General features: G+C 57.9%; 7 protein-coding genes across 7 annotated transcripts; 4 read left to right on the top strand and 3 right to left on the bottom strand.

Moving 5' to 3' along the window:
- Positions 1 to 831: 831 nt before the first annotated feature.
- On the top strand, positions 832 to 2,777 carry ACA1_175820 (Fbox domain/MORN repeat-containing protein; the record flags this gene model as incomplete). Its single annotated transcript, XM_004356752.1, has 3 exons — positions 832 to 1,284; positions 1,404 to 1,637; positions 1,743 to 2,777. The coding sequence occupies 3 exons, from the start codon at positions 832 to 834 to the stop codon at positions 2,775 to 2,777; spliced, it is 1,722 nt and encodes a 573-aa protein (XP_004356805.1).
- Positions 2,778 to 3,353: 576 nt separating this feature from the next.
- ACA1_175810 (villin headpiece domain containing protein) lies at positions 3,354 to 7,229 on the bottom strand (the record flags this gene model as incomplete). Its single annotated transcript, XM_004356751.1, has 10 exons — positions 3,354 to 3,393; positions 3,482 to 3,694; positions 3,817 to 4,004; positions 4,143 to 4,408; positions 4,503 to 4,620; positions 4,719 to 4,855; positions 4,978 to 6,463; positions 6,561 to 6,625; positions 6,844 to 6,964; positions 7,047 to 7,229. 10 exons carry the CDS (start codon positions 7,227 to 7,229, stop codon positions 3,354 to 3,356), a joined length of 2,817 nt encoding a protein of 938 aa, XP_004356804.1.
- Positions 7,230 to 8,197: 968 nt separating this feature from the next.
- Positions 8,198 to 11,281, top strand: ACA1_175800 (uncharacterized protein; the record flags this gene model as incomplete). The annotated part of the gene is made up of 13 exons (XM_004356750.1): positions 8,198 to 8,221; positions 8,356 to 8,443; positions 8,533 to 8,637; positions 8,827 to 9,207; positions 9,277 to 9,652; positions 9,738 to 9,823; positions 9,924 to 10,036; positions 10,119 to 10,289; positions 10,376 to 10,528; positions 10,635 to 10,791; positions 10,894 to 10,959; positions 11,070 to 11,235; positions 11,263 to 11,281. 13 exons carry the CDS (start codon positions 8,198 to 8,200, stop codon positions 11,279 to 11,281), a joined length of 1,905 nt encoding a protein of 634 aa, XP_004356803.1.
- Positions 11,282 to 11,662: 381 nt separating this feature from the next.
- Positions 11,663 to 12,578, bottom strand: ACA1_175790 (NADPHdependent FMN reductase domain containing protein; the record flags this gene model as incomplete). The annotated part of the gene is made up of 3 exons (XM_004356749.1): positions 11,663 to 11,860; positions 11,972 to 12,111; positions 12,188 to 12,578. The coding sequence occupies 3 exons, from the start codon at positions 12,576 to 12,578 to the stop codon at positions 11,663 to 11,665; spliced, it is 729 nt and encodes a 242-aa protein (XP_004356802.1).
- Positions 12,579 to 12,964: 386 nt separating this feature from the next.
- ACA1_175780 (methyltransferase domain containing protein) lies at positions 12,965 to 14,404 on the top strand (the record flags this gene model as incomplete). The annotated part of the gene is made up of 9 exons (XM_004356748.1): positions 12,965 to 13,165; positions 13,217 to 13,256; positions 13,328 to 13,410; positions 13,506 to 13,521; positions 13,613 to 13,670; positions 13,743 to 13,841; positions 13,948 to 14,045; positions 14,137 to 14,261; positions 14,345 to 14,404. The coding sequence occupies 9 exons, from the start codon at positions 12,965 to 12,967 to the stop codon at positions 14,402 to 14,404; spliced, it is 780 nt and encodes a 259-aa protein (XP_004356801.1).
- A 204-nt stretch (positions 14,405 to 14,608) lies between these two features.
- Positions 14,609 to 15,034, bottom strand: ACA1_175770 (uncharacterized protein; the record flags this gene model as incomplete). The annotated part of the gene is made up of 1 exon (XM_004356747.1): positions 14,609 to 15,034. One exon carries the CDS (start codon positions 15,032 to 15,034, stop codon positions 14,609 to 14,611), a length of 426 nt encoding a protein of 141 aa, XP_004356800.1.
- Positions 15,035 to 15,870: 836 nt separating this feature from the next.
- Positions 15,871 to 16,888, top strand: ACA1_175760 (phosphoglycerate mutase family domain containing protein; the record flags this gene model as incomplete). The annotated part of the gene is made up of 4 exons (XM_004356746.1): positions 15,871 to 16,226; positions 16,296 to 16,409; positions 16,483 to 16,587; positions 16,705 to 16,888. The coding sequence occupies 4 exons, from the start codon at positions 15,871 to 15,873 to the stop codon at positions 16,886 to 16,888; spliced, it is 759 nt and encodes a 252-aa protein (XP_004356799.1).
- Between the last annotated feature and the right edge of the window lie 110 nt (positions 16,889 to 16,998).

The following is a 16,998-nucleotide window of genomic DNA, read 5'->3' as shown; positions in this document are numbered from 1 at the left end:
CACGCGCAGAACCAGACCGTGCAGATGGTGTGGCCGCGATCCCGCTCGCCTCATCAAGTGAAGCAGCTGCCGCAGGGGCCAGAGTGTCGCGTCTCACTGCTGCTGCCGCTCTAGAGCGCAGTCCTCGTCACCCTCGACTTCCTCCGTCACTCCCCTCGTCCCGCCTCGTTCTCTCCCGCCTCTTCTCCTCCACACTCCTTGTTGCTCCACCTGCCCTTTCTCGTCTGGCAGAGATCGTAGCGCACTGGGGCTGCAGTGAGACACACCCCAGACCGCAGAACGGGCCCAGCTCGCGAACAGCGGTGGCAGGCGACCAACCGCTTCCTCAGAATTCTCGCTGCAGGTGCGGAAGGTCGCGTGGGCTCGTCGGCCTATCGAGCGCGAGAGCGAGCTTGACGTCGCACACGACCGCCTCTGGCAACCACGGGAGACGACGGTGGTCGCCTTGTCGAGCGCGTCGCGTTCTGAAGTCTATTGCAGCCCCCCCCCTTCTTGTGGGTGGCAGCTGAGGGCGCACGGACCCATCATCGGGACTCAGACGCGGAGACGGGAGGACTGGGCCGGACTTTGCCCGTCATCGGTTGGCCGTATAAAGAGTGCAGGGTGTCCCCTTCTTCTCCTTCTTCATCCAAACCACCCGCGAGACTACTCTACCGTCTAGTGTACTCCCTCAGCTACACTAACACCCGCGCACCATCATCATCACCTCGCTACACCACCACTAGAGTCTTTCTCTTTCTAGAAGCTCTCTCTACATCATCTAGAGAAGCGTCTCGTCTCATCTCGAACGCACCTGCAACTATTCGACACACAGCACCTTCATCTTGCAAGATGCTCGGAATGGCTGCCACGGTATTCGAACCGGCGACCTACAACGCCAACATAATGGATGTCGACTACGGAAGCGGCGCCAACGCAACGGGGTCCACGACAACCATCGCCAACAACAAGAAGAGGGATTCTTCTTCGTTGATGGTGGCCGGGAGTGAGAGTGCTCCATCTTTCATGACCTGCGATTTCTACTCGAACAAGAAGGCGACCGCGCTGTTCACCCGACCGAGCTCGATCAACCAGCTCGACGACGACACTCTCGAGGCGGAGGACATGATGGAGATGGCCGACCTGGCCTATTTCACCACTGGCGCCTTCACTGACCGCGCCTGCTTCGACGACATGCCGGAGGAGCTCGTCTACCTCATCTTCACCTTCCTCCACGGAAGCGACATCGCCAACGGCGTTCAGAAGGTCTGTCGCAACTGGCGTCGCCTCGCCCTCGACGATCAGGTATGCATCACCACTATTTCTTCTCCTCCTCCTGGTCCATTTCCGTCCATCTTTATTGAACATCTCCATTTATGAGGTTGTCAAAAGTTTAACATCCTTTATGTGACGTTCTACTACAGCTCTGGCTCGACTTGTTGAGGCGCACCCAGCAGAAGTCCGAGTTTACTGAGGAGCTGACCAAGCCCGCCCAGAAGAGCTGGAAGTGGCTCTACCAGAGCCGCAACCTGGCCATCAGCGACCTGGCGCGCATCGGCGCCATGGCCGTTGTCGGGCGCCACGAGAGCGCCGAGTACATCTACGAGGGCGAGTGGAAGGACGGCAAACACCACGGCCACGGCAGGAAGATCTGGAAGGTACACAACACTTCTTCATCTTCATGACCTGACCACTGCCCGAGTACCGCGGAAAGGTGGTCAGAAAATTCACCATCACGTGATCGTCTTGGTGTCCTTCTGCAGAACATCAAGTCCGAGGAGGCCAAGGAGGAGAACGGCGACGACGGCAACGCGCTGGTCGAGGGCACGGCGGCGGCCGACGCCGCGGCGCCGGAGACCAACCAGCAGTCGATGGCCGACCAGCACCAGCAGTCGATGCCCAAGCGGGCGGCGGCGCAGGCCAAGCGCAAGCAGCCGGTGCTGCCCTACTACGAGGGCGAGTGGAAGGAGGGCAAGGAGCACGGCCGCGGCAAGCGGCTGTTCGAGGAGGACCACTACTACGAGGGCGAGTGGAAGGAGGGCGACCGCGAGGGCTTCGGGTTCTACCACTGGCCCAACAAGACCTTCTACGAGGGCGAGTTCAAGGAGGGCTTCCGCCACGGCCACGGGACCTACACGTGGTCGGAGAAGGCCAAGTACATCGGGCAGTGGCAGAAGGGCATCGAGCACGGCAAGGGCGTGCGGACGTGGGCCGACGGCGACCGCTACGAGGGCGACTGGGTGCACGGCACCCGCACGGGCTACGGCCTCTACGCGTGGCCCAACGGCTCGTCCTACGAGGGCAAGTGGCTGCAGTGCGCGCACGAGGGCTACGGCGTCTACAAGTGGCCCGACGGCCGCACCTACAAGGGCAACTTCTCGGCCAACAAGAAGCACGGCGTCGGCGAGTACTACTGGCCCGACGGCGCCATGTTCGCCGGCAACTGGCGCAACGGCGTGCGCCACGGCGACGGCACGATGGTGTGGCCCGACTCGGCCAAGTTCCAGGGCGAATGGAACTTTGACCGCCGCGGCGACGGCCGCTACTTCGGCACCGACAGCCGCGAGGTCCCGCAGACCATCGGCGCCTCGTGGGCCAAGAAGTACGACTACTACTTCGCCATGCCGATGGACATGTGGGAGCAGATCTACCTCCCCGAGATCAACAAGCTCATCCGAGAGAAGAAGCAGCGCGAGCTCGAGGAGGAGGAGACCCGACGGATGAACCTCGAGTTCTCCCAGAAGGGCCGCGAGGACCCCCGAGCCTGGGGCAAGAACGCCCTCACCTCCCGGTCCTAGGTCTGACCTAGTCCGCCTCTTCGTCTCCCTCGATCGTCTCCTTCATCATCACCATCACCTCGACCTCCAGGATAACTGGTTTCTGCATCTGAACGGACACCGGAGGAAGGACGAGATGATGCTAGCCTTCTTCTTCGACTCGATCGACCCTATCTCCGCCTGCTGTGAATATATATCTTTATCTTTACTATCACCACCCGCTACACGCGCGGTCTATTCGACAGTCTACGGCATGGGTCTCTCGATGATCTCCCTTTCACCACGAACCGACTGGCTGCATCATCATCCAACCACCGACATCAACATCGACACCTCCTCCACTTCTTTTTCACCTGTTCATTTGTAGTTTTATTATCCATTTGTAGAGTAATAAAACCATCGATATTCGTGTAAACCACTTGTTGATCACCAACAGTTGGTTCGGCTCACCTCGAGGGCATCGTTGCGGTGCGGCGATCAACATCTGATCTGTTGAATAGAATACACAAAGTGCCTTGTCTGTTTATTATACTACGATTATTTATCTCGCTCATGCGAAAATAATAGCCAGGGCAGAGCCAGAGTGCAGCGCAGCCCCTAGAAGAGTTCCTTTTCCTTCTTCAAGTGGTCCTGCTTCCTGTACTCGGACCAACCAACACGAAGATGTTGTGAGCACAGCGGCAATAAGAAAGAAGAAGCGGAAAAAAGATGCTGCAACCACGCACCATTTGGGCTGTCTCTTGAACTCGGCCTTCGACATGCCAAGCACGCTCTGGAACTCGGCTTCCGAGAGATACGCCTCCTTCTTCGTTGTGTCGAGGGACGCCGGGTAGTCGCCGTCCTTGAGCTGCTGGTGGGTGTAGGTCTTCTCGTACTCCTTCAGGATCTGATCGACGCTGCCCTCCTCGCGCATCTCATTGCCCGCAGCCGGAGAGGCCCTGTGTGCCGGCGCACTGCACAGACGAAGAACGAAGAAGAACGAAGGACGAAGAACGAAGGAAAGAACGACGACGGTAAGCCATAAGCGCAATCGAGTCACGCGGGGGGGAGGGCTACGCACCGAGACGAGGCCCTCTTCGATGACCGGGAGTCGGTGGTGAACCACTGGTGGAACTTCTCCTGGAACAGTACTGGCTCCATGCCCTCGTTGATCTTCTTGAGCGTCGACCATTTGGGACGGTCTGTCTTCTTGGCGAACAGCTCCTTGGCCTTCTTCATGTTCTCCTCGCGCCTGTTCTTGTCCGTTGCCTGTGCACATCGCCAAAGAAAGAGCAAAAGTGAGATACACCAACCGAGATTAATAATAATAACAAAGAAGAAGAATAATAAGAATAATAATAAAAGCAACAAAACAAATAATAATAAACGAGCGGAGAGGGCGCCAACCTTGCCACACCAGTAGTACATCTCCTCGTGACAGTCGAAGATGAAGTTGAACTTGGTGTCCAGCTTGGCCTTGGTGAACTTGCTGTCGATGGGGAACAGCTCGTTACCGGGGTTGACCCTGTAGAGCTTGTCGGCCGCCTCCCACTGCTTCTCCATCTTCTCGTCGTCGCCCGGCGGGGCCGTGGGGATGCTGTCGGGCCTGCCGCCCAGCGCGTCCCAGAAGTCCTTCGGCGGCTCCATGTGGCCATCCTCCAAGATGATGATTTCTGGTTGATGGGGAAATCGACGTAGCGTCAGCATCAAGAACCTCGGTTGCGATGAGCGATGATGAAGAAGAAGGAAGTGCAGAAGAAGATGTACCGGGCTTCTTGATCTTGCCCACGGCTCGCTTTCGCTTCTCCTCGCTCAGACGGTTGGCCACTTCCACGCCCTTCTCTCGCTTCTTCCTGTCGGCGGCGGCGCCGTTCCAATCGTAGATCTGATCGCGAGACAGACAGCGCTCAATTAAATGTATAAACAAAAACAAATAATAATAATAAAGTGGTGATAACAAAGAGAAGAAGTGGTGGTGATTACCCTGTCGCCGAGATCGAGAATGAACACGTCGGCCTTGTTGAGGGTCTTGCTCGAGAGCTCGACCTGCCGCACGTGGATCCTGTTCTTGCCCTTGAGCTGGATCAGCACCTTCTTCTGCGGCTTCTCGGGCTTCTTGGCTACGGCGACCAAAGAAAGAACGAAAGTGAGAGAGACAAAAAGTGAGTCGCTCACGTGCATCGCCAAACAAGAAGAGCGAAGAGCGAAGAGAAAGAAAGAGCGAAGAGGGGGGGTGACGTACGCTCCTTGCTGGCTCGGCTGCTGGCACCGCGGCCAAGGGGCGAGCTCTTGCCGACGGCGCTCTCCCGGCCGCTGCCTTCCCGCTCGACGGTCTTCTCCTTGGCGAAGTCGTCCTCCTTCTCGTCCTCGTCGCAGCCGCTGCTGGCACCGCGCTGGCTGCCGTGGGGCGACTGTGTGGGCGACGCGGACACGGCGGCGCCGCTGCCGCTCTTGAGCGCCTTGACCTCCTTGAGCAGCTTATCGCGCTGCTCTTCCAGCTGTTCGATCTCCTCCTGGAGCTTGGCGCGATCCTCCTGCACTTTCTTCTTGAGCGTGGCCAGCTCGGACTCGAGCTCGAGCTTCTCGTCTTCGATGAGCTGCATCTCCTGCTTGTGCAGGGCCTCGGCCTCGGTGCGCTCCTCGGCCTCGAGCTCGAGCTTCTCCTTGAGCTCGTCGACCTCGGCCATGAGCACGCTCACCTTGGTGTCGCTGCCGCCGCTGTCGTCGAGCAGCAGGGTCTCGACCTCCTTCTTGAGCTTCATCTTCTCGCGCCTGAGGCGCTCGTTCTCCTCCTCCATCTCGTCGATCCCCTTCTGCATGGCCTTCTTCTCCTTGTCCGCCTTGGCGCTCTTCTTCTCGACCTCCTCCAGGTCGCCCTCGAGAATCGTGAGCTCGTTCTTCAGCTGCTCGTTTTGCTTCTTGAGCTTCTCCACGGTCTTCTCCAGCTCGGGGTTGTTGGCCGCCGCCGCCGGGGCCGCCGAAGCCTGCGAGGCCTGGGCGACCTTCTCCATGAGGCTCTTGATCTTCTTCTCCATGTCGGTGATATCCTCCTCGAGCTCGGCGCTCTTCTCCTCCTCCTCCTTGCGCTTGCGCGACTCCTCCTCGAGCTCGGCCTTGGTCTGGGCGGCCTCCTTGGTGAGCGTTTCTTTCTCGGCCTTCAGCTTCTCCACCTCCTGGGTGAGCTCGGCGAGCTTCTTCTCCGACTCGTCGTCGCCGCCGGGCCGACGCCTGGAGCTGCTGTAGCTCTCCCGCCGCTTCTCCCGATCGCGCTCGCGCTCCAGCCGCCGCACCTCGTCTTCGACGTCGGTTCGCTTGCGTCGCTCCTCGTCCTTGGCCTTGCGCTCCTCCTGATACTTGCGCTCCCATTCCTTGGATTCCTTCTCGAGTCGCTCCAGCTTCTCCTGCGTCTCGCGGTCCTCCCTGGCGCCCCGCCGGCTGCTGGCCCGGCTCTCCTCGCGCTCCGCGCGCTGGGCCGCGCGCTTGAGCGTGTCGAGCTCGTCCTCGATGCTGAGCTTCAGCCTCTTCTCCTCGCGCACCTTGGCCTCCAGCTCGCGCACCTTGTCCAGCGCCTCCTGCTTCTCCTTCTCGGTCTCCTTGTGTCGCTTGTTGGCGTCGTCCAGGTCGCGCTGCAGCTTGTCGAGCTCCCTCGTGCCTCGCCCGACGTCCCGCTCCGAGGCGCCTCGCCTGCTCGAGGCAGCGTTCAGCTGTTCCTGCAGCTCTTCCTTCGCCTGTTCTCAGCCGCACGCAGAAAGCGACCCATCATGCGTGTGTCAACATCAACATCAACACCCAACAAGTGTTACACGGAGAGAGAAGGGAAAAAACCTTGGTCTCGGCCGCCAGCTGCTTCTTGAGCTTCTCCAGCTCTGCCTTGACCTCGGCTGAGTCCTCTGTCGTTGGAGCACGTGCGTAAGTCCAAGTCGGCAAACGTATAAATAAATGCCTCCAAAAATAAGAATATGCATCTTTTAAAAAATCTAATGGTGGCCCACCTGTGCTGTGGCGAATCCATCAAATAATGTTTGCAGCCATTACTTGACATGAAATTAAAAGTTTGATAATAATAAAAAAAAATCGTGGTGCATAATAAGGCTTGTCTGGGGAGTACCAGTGGTGCCAGGGCGTTGGGAGGAGGTGCGAGAGTTGATCGAGGGCTGGTTGAACTCCAACTCGTCTATTTTGCGCTTGAGGCTCCTGATTTCATCTCTTTTTTCCTTGACCTCCTTCTCCTGCTCAGACCCTTTATCAGTTATGAAAATTGCAAAAAATTGCTTTCCGGATCGATAGCGAGAGGTGAACACGACTACGTACCAACATGTCCCTATCTTCAACAGCGGCCTTCAGTTCGCGCTCCATCCGCCTGAGGTCGAGCTTGGCCTTACGAGCCTCGCTCTCCATTTCATCCCTGGCGTCGGATTCCGTCTTGAGTCTCGTCTCCAATTCATCTACCTTTTGCTTGAGCCTGTTCTTCTGCTTTTCTATCAGATCCTTCATGCTCTTCTCTGCCTCTAAATCGGCGGTCAATTGGGAAATGGAAGGCGCCCCGCCCGACCCACCCCGCTCTGACGAATCTCTTCCTGTTCGTCGCGACGACGCCATCTTCGACTTGAACTTGCGAGCGAGCCGGTGTAGTCTGGACGAATGAAGAGCGTGTTTTAATGAATCAGTTGTGCCGTTGCGGTGAGTTTGGTTTCGTCGCAGAGCGAACTACTGCTGACCTCAGCAGAACCCTTAAATTCGAGTTTTTTATTTCTTTTTCTTTATTGCGTTTGCCCGCACCCCCATGATAGCCCAGCGCACCTGCAGAAAGGCACGCTGGGCTGCACGCGCGCCGAGTTCTTCTCCGTGAGATCACCTACTGGCCCTTCTTTGCGCTGATGCTGGTGGTGCGGCCACGGCCTCCAAGACCGATGAGCCTGTTGATTGATGCAAGGCATAAGCCTCATCAGGGTCGAGAACACGTTCGCACGACACACGACGCACGACACACAGTGGCTTGGGTCGAATAACCAGAGCTTTGGAAGACGCGAGTTGTTTATCACGCAAGGTGTCGTTTACACCGGCTCTTCATCAAGGGGTGGCTTGCCTTCAAATACGACAGCCCAAGCTTGGTTCAGGGCGGCAAATCGTTCCATCTTCTCTGCCATCGCCTCCAAATCTTGCCTGATTCAAGGAATGAAGGGGTCAGTACCGCTTCGGGCAAATGGAAGGACAAAGCTTGCGGCAAATGCGCACGTACAAGGAGCCGGTGAGTGTTCCTTGGAGGCGCTCTAGTGCAGAGCGCACCTCCTTGAGCGCGGCGGCCTCTGCTCGCAGCTGCTCGCCTTCCATCAACAAGAGTCAAGAAAAACATTTTCTTTGTTTCTTTCTTTTGGTGAGGATGAAGAGCGGCCGCAGTGACACGGTGGCGGCCAGGGAAAGCTCTCGCGAGCTTGATGGCCTGCTTAAATCCACTTTCGCAGATGACCGATTCGATAAAGACAAATGTACACCCACCCTGAATTGATTATTTTGCATTTAATCACCTACAACTTTTGAATGGCATTGCCTTGCAGGGGTCCGCAAGCACTTCCTGAATGGATCAGAGGAGCAGCTGCGGCAGCTGTTCACAGAGCTGCAGAAGAAGAAGGAGGTCGCCGCCCACGCGCTGCAGAACAACGTCTTCCACAACTACCCGCGCTTCATCTCCACCTCCAAGGAAATACAGAGTACACACTCGCCCCCTGCGCCACGCCCCATCTCGCGGCGCTTTCATGTGCGCGTGCTGTGTGCTGTGCTCATCGGTGCGAGCGTTAAGGTATGGAGGAGGACATGCTTGAGGTGCGCAACATGATGACCAAGTGCGGCGGCATTCTCAAGACGCTCGAGGGCACCCAAGTCACATCGCAGGCCAAAGAAGGTCGTTTGTTGTTGCGTGTTGCGTGTTGCCTTGCGTGTCGTGTGTCGTGTGTCGTGTGTCGTGTGTCGTGTGTCGTGTGTCGTGTGTCGTGTGTCGTGTGTCGTGTGTCGTGTTACCTCGTGTGTGTCGTGTGGCGTGTGTCGTGGGCCGTGGGTCGTGTCATGTTCGGTAGCTGATGGGAGTGATGCGCAGGAATCACAAAGCCGGGCCTCGCCATCAAGCCGCCGACGGGCCTTGCTGGCCTCGCTGACTTCAGCGACGAGGGCGTGCCGCTCGACGACCTCCTCTCAGAACTCGACGTCTACATCGGCGAGCGGCGCTACCGCGAGGCGTCGGACCTGCTGCAGCGGGTCGAGACCATCGTCGACCAGCACGCCCGGCTCGACTCGAGCCTGGGCAAGGGCCGGAAGGCCAACGAGCTGCAGAAGCGGATCGAAAAGCAGCGGCAGCAGCTGGCACGCCTTCTCATGCACGACCTCAAGAGCCCCGCGCTGCACAAGAGCGAGCACCGTCTGCTGATCACATGCCTCCTCAACCTGGGTCTTCCGCTCGTTGCACGCGATCTATTCCTCGGTATTGCTTCTCCCTCTTGTGTCGTGTCGTGTCGTGTCGTGTCCCGAAGAACTCACGGTGAATGAACAGATGCGAGGTCGGAGCGCATTCGGGCGGACATCCGAAAGCTGCAGTTCGACGGCGATCTGGTGAAACACGTGGAGGAGCTCTCGCGCATCGTCTTCACCACGATCGCCGCCTCGTGCGACGAATTCCGCGCCCACTTCCCCGACCCGTCGCTCTCCTCCGGGCTGGTGGTGTGGGCCGTCGAGGAGGTGAGCAAGTTCGCCCAGCGGCTGAAGCGGGTCGTGTTCGCGTCGAACGACTTTCATGCCATGGCGCGCTGCGTGCACGTGGCGATGCTCTTCAGCAAGCTCACCGAGGACAAGGGCCTGGCCCTCGGCTGGAAGCTGTGGACGCTCTTCTCCGAACAACTGCTCGCCTCGCTCCAGGCCTATGCCCAACGGTACCCAGTGACTTTTATGTGCATCGTGTGTGTGTGTGTGTGTGTGGTATGTGAGTGGCTGACTCGCCCGTCTTGCCGCCTTCAGCATTCGCAACGCCCTCTCGAATCAAGTAGCCAACGAAAACTGGGTGGCACGCATGCACTGGGTCTACGACTCTGTGCCCCGCCAACGTATCCCCCCGCCACCTTGTTCTGCTGCTGCTGCTGCGCCCTGAGCACGGCTCACTGCTTGAAACAACCACCACCGCGCCCAACAACAACAACAACACAGAGACCGACGAACACGAGGGCCAGGTGGAGCTCAAGCTTTCCGAGAGCGGGAAATATCTGTACTCTTCCCTCCAAGCCTTCGCCGACAACGCCGCACTTGTGCTGCACCCCACGGTACTCTCGCACACACGCACGTCTTGGCCCACGTTCGTGCGTGTCAGTCGTCTGACACCGCGTGTCGATCGTATGCGATCAGATGGTGAACAAGGTGGTCAGCATGGTGTGCGCCATGCTGGTCGAGTACCTGAACACGCTGGCCCAACAGCTCAAGTCGCCCAGTCTCAACGACAAGCAGGTCCTCGCCATCCTGGTGAATTGCCGGGTGGCTGTGCACCAACTGCTGCCCAACGTGCTTGGCCTGTTCTATGTATCCACCTGCCTTGCCCACGTCATATTGCGAGACCAGAAACGCATTAACACGCACACGCACGAATGCATACGCGCACAAATCAGGCGAAAGATCAGGAACAAACGCGAGCGCGCAGTGCGACTGTAGAGCTGGCCATCGAAAAGGCCGAGAAGCGCGTGTGGAACTCGTTCGCCAACACCCGCGCCGACAACATTGTCTTCGAGAAGCTCAAGTGGAATGAGACCGACTACTCTTCCGTGCGTTCTCCTTCGTAACACACACACACACACACACACAACACACACACAACACACAACACACACACACACACTGACACTCGCGGTCGAATTCACCACACGACAGTCGAGCGTGGATGTGGAGGGTCCGTCGGGCAAGTTCGTGCGGCTGTACGAATACCTCAAGCAGCTGACGGAGTGGATCGCCGACGAGCTCGATCCCGCGTGTGCCACACCTATTGCCTCGGCCATCATGTCTCACATCGTCGTTCGCCTCGCTAGTCGTACAGCTCCTCCCTCCCCCAAGGGGTTATGCGCGTGTGCGGTGGTACTCAGACTCAAAATGTCGTGTGTCGTGTGTGTCGTGTGTGTCAAACTGTTCGCAGGGGACACACTGTTCTGGGCTTTCGAGAAGGAACAGGACTCAAAGTCCGCCAAGTTCGGCGCTGGTGGTACGAACAACCCACCTCGCTCCTGCGCGCGTGCGCCTTTATGCGGTTTCCTCATCAACTCATTCTCTCTCTCTCTCTCTCTGCTTGCCGCTGTCTGTCGCCGCCGCCAGGCATTCAGCAGTTCATCGTCGACCAGCGCTACCTCATGCAGTTCTCTGCCCGCTTCAAGTGCGGCGAAGAGGTGAACACGAGCCTGATGGAGATGATACAGCGGGCGGTCATCGCCTACTGCCGATCATCCGGCTCTGAGCCTCAAACCATTATCAAGGTGATCACGTGTGTCGTCGGTCGTGTCGTGTGTAGTGCGGCTTCTGACGCGTGATACGATGCAGGCGGACGAGTGGTACGCGCAGAGGACCAGAAAGGGCCTCACCGCCGAATCGTCGGCCGACCCACCTTCCCTCACGACGAGCAGGAGCCGAGAGCGCGACAGGGACCGCGATCGAGAACGAGACCGAGAACGAGATCGGCCCAGCAGGTCCGTCGGCGAGCGCTCCGACAGGGACCGCAGAGAAGAGAGTCAAGACGAGCGGTCCTTCTCATCATCATCGAGAAAGGCCGACTTGAAGGAGAGGACCACGGCGGCCAAGAGCACCACCGCCACCGGCGAGAAGAAGAAACGAGTCTCCAAGAGCAGCAGGGCACGGGGAGATGAGTAAGGTTGTGGTATGTTTGTTTTATATTTTTGCTAATTACATGTTCATTATTGCGAGCTCTTCTCCTTCTTGGCCTTCTTTTCCTTCTTCTCCTTCTTGGCCTTCTTCTCCTTCTTGCCGCTGTCGCTATCGGTCTTGTTGCTCTCCTTAGCTTCGGCGCTCGCTCCGGCTCCGAACTTGCCGGCGTTGAGTCGCTTGGTCCACTCGACCAGCGCGTCCAGCAGCGCCTTCACCTGGCCTCGGGTCTGGTCAAGAAGAACGAAGAGCGAAGAAGAACGAAAATGAACAAAGAAGGAAGGAAGAAGGTTAGACATAGAACAGAATGAAAACGTGGGCGTGAGCGAGTCGAGTCGTACGGCGTCGTCGATGAGGTTGCCGTCGGAGTCGGCGATCTGCTTGCCGCCCCACAGGTTGACGTTGACCTCCGGTCGGTTGACGAAGTGCCAGTTGAGGTAGACGCCCACCTGCCTCAAGTGATACTGCGCCCGGCTCGTGCCTGCAATGATTGTGCTGTGAGTCACAATGCGCGGTGTGTTGTGGTGTGTGTGTGTCAGTGGAAGTGGGCAACGCACCCATGCCGCCACCGGCGCCCATGATGGCGACCGGCTTGTCGAAGGTGGGGAACGACGAGTAGGTCTGGTCGTCGGGCCGCGACGCCCAATCGATGGCGTTCTTGAGGGTGCCGGGAATGCTGTAGTTGTACTCGGGCGTGGCGATGAGCAGCGCGTCGGCCGATCGGATGACCTCGCGCCACTGCTTGACGACGCCCTTGAAGCCCTCGGTCTCGATGTCGCCGTCGTAGAGCGGCAGCTGGCCGATGAGGTCGGTGACCACTTCAAACTCGATGCCGTCGACGCCCTTGGCCAGCTCGGCGGCCGCGCGCACCAGTCCGGCGTTGGCCGAGCTCTTGCGGAGAGCGCCGGAGAAGGCGACGATCTTGATCTTCCTGCCGCTGCTGCTCATGCTGATGTTGAATGTAGTGTGGTGTAGTAGTGCTGGTTGTTGTTGGCTGTTGAGTTGAGAAACATGATTGCTATCGAGAGCTAAATAGTGGCTGCGGGGATATGAAAACGCCGACTCCCGGGCCGGGCGAAGGTGGGAAAGTTGTGGTGAAGGTGGGAATCTTCCAACAAATCAACCGGCGCCCCAATTACACGAAATACTATGCATAGCAGAATGCCACGTCATCCTGTGGGCCGAAGATCTTCGGCCGAGATAGGGTGCAGAAATTACATGCACTTCGGGACCGGTTGGGCGAGGCGTACTGCTCGGGGAAGAAATCGAACACCACGTAGCAGTCCTCGAATTTGTTGAGACTCGCGTTGCCCGCATCAGATCAGAAGATCGAGATGAACTTTCTCGAGTTGGTAAATTTGGTGCGCGATGGCTATCGAGAGGCCTCGCTGCCGTACAAAGAAACGAGGGAAGAATCGCTGGTGAAGCTTCCGGTCTTCACGCACTTCGTCGACCTCCTGCCCTTCTATCCCGACCTCGGGCAAGATGGACACGACATCTTCGCATCCCTCGCTGCCGGCCCGGCGCCCACCTCCGTTCTTTCCTCTTCCCCTTCCTCATCGTTTCAACGCGAAATGCGCCAGCAGGCAAGTGACAACGTCGTGCTCGAGTTGGGCTGCGGTTGTGGTACGACCTTGCAGGCTGTCATTCATCCCACCTTCGATCATTCGTTCATTTTGTATTTTATTCGTTTCAAGGGGAACCGGTGGCGGGCTACATCTGCGCGCGGCTGCACGGTACGTCGACGTCGTACCTGGGCATTGATCTCTGCGAGACACAGGTACATGCCCGCCACCGTCTATTGCGGCACACCAGCGCACTACACGCACCACGTACACGCTTCTCCTCACACTATTATTCCCTTTTTGTGTGCAGGTCCAACTGGCCAAGAGTACGTGTTGGCCTGTATAGGAGATGTTCAAGTTGTGATGATGTGGCCGTCCATGTGCAGTAGTGGTGCTCACCGAGCCACACCACCACAGAGCAGTATCCGTCGTACGCCGAGCAGTTCCGTGTCGGCGAGATGTTGGAGTTCACCAGGTACGTTGCCCATAGAGAGTGAGAGAGATCGGTTGTGCGTTCGGTCTGGACCAACTCCATTTCTCTGGACAGATGCCAGAAGGACAACTCGTTTTGCGGCGTACTGTCGCTGTTCACAGTGTTCCATCTGCCTCGAGCAACGCACATCGAGCTCTTCATGAACATCAAACGGTACACATCACTCGCGACCACGTCTTGTATATGCGTGTTCGCTTCGCGCTGCAACGAGCAGGTTTGCTGATCTAGCGTCACATGATGATGGCGTGTGTGTATGCAGAATCATGAAGAGCGGTGCACCGCTGCTCATCTCAGTGCCCGAAGAGGCAGGCGAGGGCACCTCGAACAACTGGCTGGGAGGCTCGACCATGTATTGGAGTGCGTTACCCCCCCCCGCGTGCGCACGACACGCACCACGTGTGCATGGGTTAACCGTGTGCGTGCTGAATCGTGCGACATACGTCAATAGGTCACTTTTCAGTGGAGTGGTATGAACTGACGCTCAAGCAGCTCGGCTTCGAGCTGATCATCAAATACAAGGACGTGCGCGAATTCCTTGGAGAAGAGGAGGTGATGTACTACCTCTTGTTCAAGGTATAATCTTATCTCTACATCCGCCCACGCACACAAGTAGATCATCATCATAATTCCAGATCGTTTGAACCTCTCCCCACCAGGTCAAAAAGGACAAGGGCGGCGAGCGCTCCGGGTCAGACGCCAACAAGCTGACGTTATGAGAGCTTGTGTACACTTGTCACAGGCATCTATGGATGAGAAAACCAATAGACGGCACGAGCGGCTGCGCCACAGTTTTGACGGTAATGTGTGTGTTTATGTACATATGTATATCTCCACACACACCGCACACTCTTCCCTATTTACGTGTACAGACAGAGCCCGAGCAGAACTCGCCGAAGAGGAGGAGGAGGAGGAAGCGCGGCTCACTTCTTCATCTGGGTGGCCTGCAGCATGTCCTCCTGACTTCGCATGCCGAGGGACATCTGCGGCCGCTCGCCCTTGAGCTTGCACGTGTAGGAGCAGAAGCACTTGGCGCCGTCCTTCGACTTGAAGTCGCGCTCGGTCACCTTGGCGCACGTCGCGCACACATGGCAGATCTCGTCGACGAGCAATGGTCGCACCTCCTTTTCCTCTTCTTCCTCGGCGTCGAACTTCTCCTTCTCCAACTTCTTCGGCTCCATCCTCTTCTGGATCTCTCCCCGCTTCTGCTCCTGCGCTACCGCCGCCTTGAGACGTCGCATCTCGTCCTTGTCCTCCTTCAGCAGCGGATACGACGGCGCGTACGTCGGCCCGCGGTGCATGAGCATCACGTTCCTCTCCACCACAAAGTTGTTCTTCACGCTAAGCATCTTTTCTTCAAGTAGACTCTTTTTCTTCTTCTATATCTTCTGTCGTGCGTGTGTGTGTGTGGTGGTGGTGTTGGTTTGGTGAGCTGCTGTGTGTCTATCTGTCGATGTTGTGATGGTGGAGAGAGGCTGTGGTGGTGAATGATGAAGCTTTCGTTGATGGAGTGCTTTTGTGTGCTGCTGGCCTTCTGACTTCCGTGGTTGTCGCCTATCCTTCGAGATTGTGGACCAGGTCGGGTGACGGGCGTGTGACACTCACGCTGGACCCACCTGCGATGGCGCCGCTCCGACTGGAGCTGCGTGACTCCGAGCTCGGCCCGCGGAGTGGCTGTTGGCTTTTCGACGAGTGGGGGACCTGCCTCCCCCCCAACCCTCCCTGACAGACACCAACCAACCACTGGTGGGCCACCACCTCTGCTGAGCCACAGTGACGCACAGTCAACGTCTCTGAAAAGAAACAGAAACCCTCCCACGAAGAGCCGAAGGCGAACGCAGCTTTAGATGGCGCGAGTTCCTCGCCCTTTCGCCAAAATTTCAGCCAAAGAGAAGGGCAGAAATTGCACGCATTTCTTGAAGATGACGTCAACTTCATGATTTCTGAATTATTTTCTTTTGCCATTTCCTTTTGGTCTTCATTTGGTTTGCTTTCTGCTGGGATGCTTCGACACTCGTGGCGCAGCAGCCATGCTTCACTCTCGCTTCCCTTCCTGTCATCCTTCCCTTCCTCCTCTTCCTCCTCGTTACAATCCCTGCCCCATCTTCGACATTACATAAATCCACATCGAAGATGGACAGCCTCTTTCCGAGCGACGATCAAGCTCGTGCGCCATGGCGAATCGATGGCCAACACGGGCCACCTGTCCCACCTCGAGGTGGGCGACTTCCTCATCCCCCTCACCGCCCGAGGCCGCAAACAGGCCCGACAAGCCGGCACCAGGGTCGGGCCTGCCTTCATCGACGATTGTCTCATCTTCTGCTCGCCCTATCGACGGGCACAGCAGACGCTCGAGGAGATCCTCAGGGGTGGCGGCGTGCAGGAGGACTACCTCCAGCAGGGGGCGGGCGCCCAAGACGACGTCGACGATCTGGACTCCTCCAATGATGAAGAAGATGGCAGCAGTAGCGAAGAGGATGAAGAAAGAGCTGGCGACAACCCGCCTCGCCCCTACCGCATACGCGAAGACCCTCGACTGAGGTACGCACACAGTACCGCACACGCACACGCGTGCGAACGTAGAGCTCATGCAGTGGTGTGTGTGTGCAGGGAGGTGGACCATGGGTACGAGGACCTGCAGGCCCAGGAGGCCAAGCGCGAGCGCCACGGCTGGTTCTACTACCGATTCAACGGAGGCGAGAGCCCCGCCGACTGTTACGATCGGTGACCACCCGCACCGAGCTCTCGGGCGTGCTGACCCGCCAGACTGATCGTGGTTGGTTCGCGTCCTACGTAGAACGAGCATCTTCATGGAGAGCCTGATTCGGCAGGTAGAACGCAAGGCCGAGCGGGAGAACAAGCCGGTCAAGGTCCTCATCGTGTCGCATGGCCTGACCATCAGGTTCCGCCGCCCACCTCTTTTCTCTTGACGGTGGTCTGACTGCGTGTGGCGTGTGTGGCGTGTGGCGTGCGTGTCGTGCGTGTCGTGTGCGGTGCGTGTCGTGTGCCGTGAGCGCAGATGCTTCGTGATGCGGTATCTGCACTTGAAGGTGGCCGACTTTGACACGATCGCCAACCCACACAACTGCGACGTCATCACGCTGGGCCTCAAGGACGACCTCACCAAGGAGTTCGGGAAGGACTCGTGGCTCTTCTCCACCGGCCGATGGGCCGTCCACGGCCTCAAGAAGCGAGATGACTAAGCCGCTGACGCCAGCCACAACACAACACAACCGCACACGCACACGCGCGCGTGCAGTGCTGTAGCTTTACCTCCTATTTATTCACACGCCACTCGCGTTAGTTCGCCATT

The sequence above is a fragment of the Acanthamoeba castellanii genome (genome assembly GCF_000313135.1).
Source record: "Acanthamoeba castellanii str. Neff unplaced genomic scaffold scf7180000084741, whole genome shotgun sequence".
In the NCBI taxonomy this organism is placed as follows: Eukaryota; Discosea; order Longamoebia; family Acanthamoebidae; genus Acanthamoeba; species Acanthamoeba castellanii.
The sequence above is the reverse complement of the archived record's forward strand: the minus strand, read 5'-3'. Positions and strand labels throughout refer to the sequence as shown.